The following is a 9,683-nucleotide window of genomic DNA, read 5'->3' as shown; positions in this document are numbered from 1 at the left end:
TTTCTAATGAGAGATGGGATAAATCATGACCCTTGGCTTGTCTTTCTAACTGTGAAGCTTGTAGACTTTCTCATTAGGCTAATGTGTCTCTGCTAAGTACCTTGGGGATCATATTCCAATGTCCAACCCTAGCCTCAATCCCAACCGAATTGATACAACAAAATATTCATGAGACCAAACACACTAACTGGGGCTAGAACAAAGAATTAAAGCCTGTGCAGCCTGTGATTAGACAGAGTTTAGACAAGGCTGGAGCCTGGTGATGCTAGTTTTTATCTGTCTCTGTGTTGTATAAATTTGTTTTTGAAATAATTTTGTTAGCATACAATGAGATGAAGAGGTGTGAAGGCAGGAGGAAGTGAGAACGAGGGAGAGTTATAGAATATGCATGCCATCAAAGTAGAAAGAGGAACATTTGGGGAAAAGAAGGACTCAGGAGTAGGAGGTTCTGGGGACAAGGATTATGAGAAACCTAGCTCATATCTACTTTAAACCCCATAGTTTTTTTCTACGTTCATGTCACAATGTCAGATATGTATTTACATGTGTTTAATCTATACCCACATGTGAAGCAAAGCACACCATGTTTGTCTTTCTGAGTCTTGTTTCTTTTGTTTAATTCATTGATCACCAGTTCTATTACATCTTCTGCAAATTTAGTTCTTCTTCTTCAATAAAATTCTATTGTGCTACCTTCTATCTGATCACGTATTAATGAACATGAAGGATGTTTTCTTATGTTAGCTCTTGTCCATGGTCCTGCAATAGCATAGACATGCCCACGGTCCTGCAATAGCATAGACATGCCCACGGTCCTGCAATAGTGTAGACATGCCCACAGTCCTGCTATAGCATAGACATGCCCACGGTCCTGCAATAGCATAGACATGCCCACAGTCCTGCAATAGCATAGACATGCCCACGGTCCTGCAATAGCATAGACATGCCCACGGTCCTGCAATAGCATAGACATGCCCACGGTCCTGCAATAGCATAGACATGCCCACGGTCCTGCAATAGCATAGACATGCCCACGGTCCTGCAATAGCATAGACATGCCCACGGTCCTGCAATAGCATAGACATGCCCACGGTCCTGCAATAGCATAGACATGCCCACGGTCCTGCAATAGCATAGATATGCCCAAGGTCCTGCAATAGCATAGACATGCCCACGGTCCTGCAATAGCATAGACATGCCCACGGTCCTGCAATAGCATAGACATGCAGATATTTCTTTCTGGTATGCTGTGCTGGTTAGTTTTTGTCACATCGACACAAACTACATCACCTGGGAAGAGGGAACCTCAATTGCAGAGTTGTCCCTCCTCTCGTATTGGCCTATGGGTATGTCTGCGGGGCACTTTCTTGGTTAATGCTTAATGTGGAGGGAGCCCACTGTGGGTGGTGTCATTCTTAAGTAAGCTGTCCTGGCTCCTATGAGAAAGCAGGCTGAGCAAGCCATTGGGGAGCAACATTCACTCTTCCATGCTTTCTGCTTCAGTTCCTGACTCCAGGTTGCTGCTTTGAGTTTCTGCTCTAAATTGCTCTAATGCTGGACTATGAAGCAAAAGAATAAACGTCTTCTTCCTGAGGTAGTTTTTGGTCAGTGGTTACCATAGCAATAGAGAAGCAAACTGGGGCATTGCTGACTTGGGAGCCTTTGTGTATAGGGCCAGGGGTGGTGAAGCTGGGTCATCTCACAGTTCCAGCTTTAGTTTCTGAGCAGTCTCAGTACTGATTTGTATATTGGCTGCCTAAGTGTACTTGTCCAATAGCAGGTGAGACGGGTTTCTCTTCCCCCAATCCTTGTCAGCACTGGCCACTGCTGATTTAGTAGACAGTCCAAGTGGCGCGAGATAAAATCTCAGTGTGGTTTTAAATTGCGTTTCCCTGACAGCCAATGATGTTGAGTACTTTACGGCAATAGCTCTGGGACAGTTGTCCTTCTTCCTTTCAGAACATCCTATTCCATTCATTAGCTCACTTATTGACTAGATGATTTCCTTTTGGTATTTAATTTCTGGAATTCTTCCATAGAGCCTAGCTATGAATACAGAGTCAGATCTTGTGATGACTAATGCTCGTTGTCTAACTTGAAAGGATTTAGAATCACCTGGGAGATGGAACTCTGTGAATCCCTGTGGAAAGTAATCTTGATCATGCTAATTGATGTTGTAAAACCCAGTTTTTCTTTTTTTCTGATTTTAACTTTATTTATTTATTTATTTATTTATTTATTTATTTATTTATTTATAGGGATTTAAAATGTATTTTAGGAGAGGCTACTGTGGTATAATTCCCAGTAAAATATACCATTAAGGCATATAGTTTTCTAATTAATTAAATTTGTCATTCAGTAATTTCATGTGTGTATAGAATGCATTCTAATTACTCACTCTCCACTGTCTCTTATCTCCTTCCCACTCATGCCCATGACCCCCCTCCCTATAGGTCCTTTCCCATGCTCATGTAGTTTTTGTTGTTGTTGTTGTTGTTGTTTGGTGCCCCACTGAGTTTAATGGGCACCATCTGTGTGACCATGGATAGAGAGTTAGACAGTGGATGCTGGTAGACACATCTGAAGAAAATGACTGATCATCACCTAGAATCCTTAAATAGCCACTGATGTAGAAGGAATGGTTGGGCACTATGAGAACCCGCCCATTTCTTGATTGATTTTTGGCAGGTCCAGTCTTGTGCAGGCCCAGTGCAGCTCACAAGTCCACAATTGCAATGGCTATGCTATGCCCAGAAAATATCAGTCCATAGTCTCCTCCCTATCTTCTGGCTCTTATGATCCTTCTACCACTTCTCCTGCAATATTACATGAACCGTCCAAGGAATGGTATAAATGTGCTTTTTAGGACTGAGAACTCAACTTTTTTTTTTTTTTTTGGTCTCAGTACCTTGAGCAGCCAAGACTCTGCCACGCACTGCTATTCATGGTATAGAGAGGCTTCTCTGATTAAAGCCAAGCGAAGCATTTGTCTGTGCTTACACCGGTGTTCTTGGAAGCAGTTTGACACGCTGTCAATTTCAATTGTAGGCAGGAGCATTTTAGGAAATTGGATGCAGGTCTGTCTAAAATGGAGAAAGAGAGGGGTTGAAGCAAAGGCTCGGCAGTTAGGAGTGTACACTTCTCTTCCAGCAGTCATGGGTTAGGTTCCCAGCACCCACGTCTGATAGTTCACAGCCACTTATAACTCCAGTTCCAGAGGAATCGGAGGCATCTGGCCTCTGCAGGCACTTACTGTCATGCAGATATCTACAAGTAGACATACACACGTAATTAAAAGTGAAACAAATCTTTAAGGAAGCTCAGAGAAGTGAGCTCCCTGCTGCTTTAACTTGCACCTTTGAACCGTGAGCCAGAGCACTCTCTTTCTACCTCAGGCTGTTGGTCACATTACTTTATCATAGGAATAGGAAAAGATATACATTTGTTGCATCTTGTAAATGCCTCTTCACTCTGTGGATGGTTTCCTTTGCCGGACAGAAGAAACTTTCTACAGTTTCTGCAATCCCATTTGTTGGTTTAGGGATTATTTCCTGTGCTGTTGGAGGTCATTTCTGAGGCTCCCTTTTTTCTCCAGTTAATGTGTTGACACCTTTGTCAATGACTGAGTGGCTCTAGCTGTGTGGATTCACTTCTGATTCCTCTGTGGTCTGTGTGGCTATTTGAGGACAGGGCTCTGTAATATAATTTGAAGCCATTTCATATGTTATCACATTGAAAATTATATAGCCCTGGATCTTCGTTTAAAAGAATCTGTCACAGTCAAATTCTTTGGACCTAATTCCCAACAAACTTAGAGGGAATCACTTAACGAAATAGCGTGGAATGTATACAGGGTGTTAGAATGTAGGGAGACAATGCTTGCAATCTGAACAGAGAAGCTTGTTTTAAATTTAATTTAATGCCGTTTTTATTTCCAGGGAGAAGTGGTTGAAGTTGTATTTGTAGGCGCTAACCCAAAGAATTCAGCAGAAAACCAGGTGAGCATCTCTGTCTTCCGAATTTATACCAAGTTTCCCTTCACTTTACAGGAGAATCTCACATATCCAAAATGTATCAGGGTTTTTTTCCTGCTTTATTTGTGGAGGTGGGAAAATGTTCACTGGGTACAGCTAGGGTGAAATTGGATGTGGAGCATAGGACCCATGAAGATTTCATCAACTTCTTCACATGTAGAACAACTTCTCCAGGACCATACTGCTTCCCCAGAAGATATGGATTCAGAGACATTCTCATTTACATATTTAAATTTAGAACTTAATAAGTTTGTTAACTTGTTGAAAGGGCCAAAAAAAGGGGGGGCATGATTTCTCTGCCATTTGGGGACCTCTCTGACCCCTCTAGCATTGCTACTGTGGACCCAACTCTTCTGTTTCGGGGTGATCACACACTGGAACCTGCCCTGAGGTTCTGTCTCATGTGCTGTCTGTTATTTTACATTATCCATTTTCCTGTCCTTTACTGTTGGCACAATAAAATGTTTATTTATTAGTCTTGAAAAATATATAGCCAATGTAAAAAAAACCAGCATCTTTATGAAATAGAACATGCAAGTGCCTTTCTTCCCATAAATCTATTTTTAGAGTTATTACTGTTAATAATTTATTACAAAGATATCTTATTTTTTGCTTTTATTATATATTACACACATACACAGTATCTTGAAATGAGATAACTTTAATCTATAATTTCCTTAGAACTGTCTTATGTCCAAACAAGCAATACATAATAGCACAAGTTCTGTCTATAAAAGTCTGAGCAAACAGATACAGTGGCACAGATTTGTAATCTCTTCTTGGGAAGCAGAGGTGAGGTATCAATAGTTGGATGCCAGCTATTGCTGTATATCAACATTGACTTAAAAACTAAGGAAATTAGATGGTAAAGTGACTCAGTTTGTAAGGATGCTTGTTACCAACCCTGAGGAAGCTGAGTCCAGTCCCAGAAATCCACAGAGGAAAGAGAGACTCTCACAAGCTGCCCTCTGTGACCTTGACATGAGTTCTGCAGCATGTACACACCTCTCACACTACGTGCTCAATTAACATACATAAAACAAACACATATTTTAAAGGGCTAAACAAAATAAAAGAAGATAGCAAATCACTACCACAAACTCCCTACAAAATTTGAAGAAAAATTTTAGAGGAAAATGGGCATATGAAAGTAGTTTTTAGTTCACTTAGCTCCTGACTAAGAATGTAGACATTAAATTGTGAGCCATTCTCCTTAGGGTCCATAATCACTTTTAATCCAAAGTGCTTTCTTCCCAAATGACCTGTGTCATTTCTTTCTAGTCAAATGTCATTACTTCCATGGTAGACTTGTGGCAATATAATATCATCACATACAAGGTTTGGGAGAAATGTTCTAATGTTTGGGCAGTCAGTATACATCTATAGCCAAGCCCCACAGAACATGCGAACATGCTCGTGACAATGCTTTCTGAAGAGATTGGCATGCTGTATGAAGCCTAACATCCACAGGTACTTTCATTGCCACTGTTGTGAGAACAGGATGATAACAGCATTGTAATGAGAATAGATTTCATTTCTCAAAATACTCTGAGATGGTGCAAAACAATGTCTAGTGCCCTTTGATCATCTGCAAACATCAATTATCATTCTCTCTAATTGCTGAGCAGCTGTTGTCTACAAGTATTAGGCTAGATGCCTTGTATGTAATGTCACATGCATCTAATTGAGTCTCCACTGCTGTCCATAGCTTTTCTTATGCCCTTACTTTGTGCATAAGTAAACTCAGTGGCAGGACATTCAATTTGTAGTAAATCGTACCTATAAGAGATTATGATAGGGAGGTAGGAAAGAGTTAATCACAAGCTTTGTCCCTGATCATTTGGAGACCTAGGTATGTTTTCCAATCTGTAATCTAGACTTAGTTATTAGGGACCATCATACCTACTACTTCATCTGATCCCTCTCACTCAATGCCATTATGCCCTGAATGTGCAGAAACAGATCTCTTGATTAGCCATTGTGATTATGAGCCCTTCTTTATTAAAATATCATGTATCAATTGAATAATTAGAGAGTTGCTTTAATCAATGATATGACTAAAATATAAATAAGTAATCCATTTATCAAAGTTATATGAAGACTTGTAAAGGGCAGGTATAAAGGGATGTGAAGAGTAACTTAGACACAACTCCTGTTTATGTGTATGTGTGTTCATGTAGATGTGTGCATACATGTGTGCTGTGGGCACATACATATGGAGGCCAAAGACCAACACTGGCTCTCTCCTTCATTTGCTCACTATTTATTTTATTTATTTATTTACTTACTTATTTATTTATAGACAGAGCCTCTCACTGAACTTAGAGCCTTACGACGGCTAGCCGGTGAGCTTCAGGGGTCCACCTGTCTCCACCCTCCCAGCACTGGGATTATAGGCACCTGGCCATGTGCACGGGGGTTCTGTGTATCCTAACTCTGGTCCCTGTGCTCCCATAGCAAGCAACTGTCCTATCTTTAGGACAAGGCCTATCTTTAAGGGAGACAGTATAAAATTCTTGATAGTAGTGGACATTTATGGCCATTTTTATCTATTAGCTTGTTATATTATTCAAACCTTTGCTTTGTTTGAGGCTGGACTCTTGGTCTGAAACAAGCTGCTCTATTAGTTATCTTTCAGTGTAGAAATACACTCTGTTTATGTTATAGTTTCTAGGCATCTATTATTAGTAGAGGTGTCTTTAGAAACCCAGGGCAGGGGCAATTTATGAGTTTTGCACCTGTTTGACTGAGGAAAGCATGGTAACTAATAATTCAGTTACCCAAAGACAGAGTTGAAGTCCCATTTCCTTGCTGATTAGAGAAAATCTTTCACTCTTGATCTTGACTTAAGTCTTTTTAAAATCTCATTTCATGTTGAATTTCTTCTCAGCTCTAATTTGCTGTGAACACCATAATTATGCTTTTTAAAAACTCTTAAACTTCCATTTTATTTGGGGGGGGTAAACTGTTATTCTGAAGACACTGCATAAAGGGGTTACCTAGCTATTTGGGTAAAATCCTAGTGTGCGTGTACAGCAGCAGGCATGGCTGGGTTGCTGTGTAGCAAGAAGAGACAGTGCAGACCGGATCTCTCTGTAACTGCTTGGGCTTGATAAGTGGTGTTAATTGTATTTCAGACCCATCAAACCTTCCTCACTGTGGAGAAATATGAGGACTCTGTAGCCGACTGGCAGATAATGTATAACGATGCCTCCTGGGAGACGAGGTAAACATGTCTATTGATCATCTGTCTCGGAAGCTTTGAAAACAGTTGCTTTCACAGTGTAGGAAGCATAAACTAAAAGTGTTCTCAATACATAATATTAATCATACCAAATTCCCAAGGCTCCTTCTGGCCACATTTGACTGATTAGTTAGGCCTCATTTTGACTGTCTTGACCAGAAGCAGCATAGTGCAGGTTTCTTTAGGACTAGGTACTAATTAGGTGTTAGATGCCACCCTTTGGCTTTTATTTTAGTGGTGTCATGGTAGAATCTCGAGTCTGGTACCTAGTAAGAAGGCGCTGCATCTCTGAGCTGTGGCCCTATCCAGCTTCCACCAACTTTGTTTTTCCCTGCTCACAGGGATTCCTGGAATGACTAGCCAGCCTTTTTGTAAACTGGTTGAGAAGTGAGCTGAGCGAAGGAGTTGAGATGTCTCTGTAGGAGTTGAGAGTTCATTGTAGAGGTCTTCACTCCCTTGCTTAGGTTTATTCCTAGGTATTTTATTTCCTTTGACTCTATTGTGTATGGTTGTGTATGGGAGTATGTGTGTGATCTCTTTCTCAGCGTGTATTGGTGGTGTTTAGAAAAGCTATTGATTTTCGCAAGGTGATTTTGTATACTGCCGCGTCTCTGGAATTGTTGATGGTTTTAAGAATGTATCTGGTGAAATTTTGGCATCTCTTATGTATCATAGCATACTGTCTACAAAGAGGAATAACTTGACTCCTTTTACCCCTCTATGTATTTATGTAATTTCACTCTCTTCCTTATTGCTCTAACTAGTGGTTAGAGCATGAGACTGAAAGTGAGTGGAAGAGTAGACAGCCCTTTCTCACTCCTGATTTCAGTGGGACCGTTTCAAGTTCTCTCCACTTAGGATGATGTCCACTGTGGGTTTGTCATATATAGCCTTCGCTATATTGAGGTATGTTCCCCTGGTACTTTTCTCTCTCGGACTTTTATCAGGAGGAATGTTCATTTTTGTCAAAAGCATGTTCTGTATCTATTGGGATGATCATGCCATTTTTTGTCTTTAAGCTGATCTATGTGATGGATCATATTTATTGACTTATACTAGGTATGTTTAGCTATCCCTGCATCTTGGGGATAAAGCCAACTTGATTGTGGTGGATAATTTTTTTGATAGGTGTCTATATTTGGTTTGTAGTGTTTTACTAAGGATTTAAAACATCTATGTTCACTAGGGATATCGGCCTGTTGTTTTCATTTGCTTCATTGGGTCTTTATTTGGTTTCAGTATTAGCATGATGCTGACTTCTTAGAAGGAGTTTGGGAGGTGTTTTGTTAGAGGGTTTTACTGCTGTGAACAGACACCATGATCAAGGCAACTCTTATAAGGACAGCATTTAATTGGAGCTTGCATGCGGGTTCAGGGCTTCTGTCCATTATTATCAAGGTAGGAACATGGCAGCATCTAGGCAGGTATAGCACAGGAAGAGCCGAGAGTTTCGTATCTTGTTCTGAAGACATACAAGAGAAGACTGGCATCCTCAGGAAGCTCTCCAAAAACTCACTCCCACAGTGACATACCTCCTCCAACACGGCCATCCTTCCAAATAGTGCAGCTCCCTGGGCCAAACATATTCAAAGGACCCCTTTTCTGCTTTTTGTTTTCTGTTTTTTGTTGTTGTTGGTTTTTTTTTGAAGTGTTTGAGAAGGATTTGATGTAGATCTTTAATACAGAATTCTGATGGACCTGACCCTTTCTTTTTGTGTTGGAAAGCATGTTATTATTCTTTTAATATCCACATTATTCTGCATCTGTTTAAATTGTTGAGCTCTGCTTAAGTATGTTTAACTTTGGTGATTTTACCAAATCTAGAAATTCATCCTTATTTTTATTTATTTATTTATTTATTTATTTATTTATTTGCATTTTATAACTCAGTAGAATACAGATTTTCAAGTATTCCCTTAGAATATTCTGAATTCTTTTGGTGTCTATTGTAATGTTTCCTTGTTCATTTCTAAATGTTAATTTTGATCCCCCCTTCCTTCCTTCTTTTCTTCTTCCTTCCCTCCCTTCTTTTAGTTAGTTGATCAAAGAGTCTGTTGATCTTGTTTATCTTCTCAAAGAATCAGCGTTTAGATTTGTTGACTTTTTTGTTAGTTTCTATTTAGTCTCAGCCCTTGATTTTATTATTTCTTGCCATCTAAGTGGGTTTGGGTTTGTTCCTGCTTTTCCAAACGTTTGACATTCATCATTAAGTCATTTATTTGTATTCTTTCTGTTTTGTTGTTGTTTTTCTTTTTTGAGACAGGGTTTCTCTATGTAGCTCTGGCCACCCTGGAATTCACTGTGTAGATCAGGCCAGCCTCAATCTCACATAGATCCATGTGCCTGTGCCTGTCATGTGCTGGGGTTAAAGGTGTGCACCACCATACCAGATTCATATATATATA

At 40.0% G+C, this 9,683-nt stretch overlaps 1 protein-coding gene across 4 annotated transcripts in view; it reads left to right on the top strand.

Moving 5' to 3' along the window:
- Asah2 (N-acylsphingosine amidohydrolase 2) overlaps positions 1 to 9,683 on the top strand; it is a 112,404-nt gene that overhangs the window by 97,621 nt on the left and 5,100 nt on the right. For all 4 annotated transcript variants that reach the window (XM_031390087.1, XM_031390089.1, XM_031390086.1 and 1 more), the window contains 2 exons: positions 3,939 to 3,998; positions 7,172 to 7,260. In XM_031390087.1, coding sequence (XP_031245947.1) covers positions 3,939 to 3,998; positions 7,172 to 7,260 — 149 coding nt within the window. The remainder of the gene's footprint in view (positions 1 to 3,938; positions 3,999 to 7,171; positions 7,261 to 9,683) is intronic.

The sequence above is a fragment of the Mastomys coucha genome, unplaced genomic scaffold, assembly GCF_008632895.1.
Source record: "Mastomys coucha isolate ucsf_1 unplaced genomic scaffold, UCSF_Mcou_1 pScaffold21, whole genome shotgun sequence".
In the NCBI taxonomy this organism is placed as follows: Eukaryota; Metazoa; Chordata; class Mammalia; order Rodentia; family Muridae; genus Mastomys; species Mastomys coucha.
This window is presented reverse-complemented; position numbering and strand designations above follow the sequence as displayed.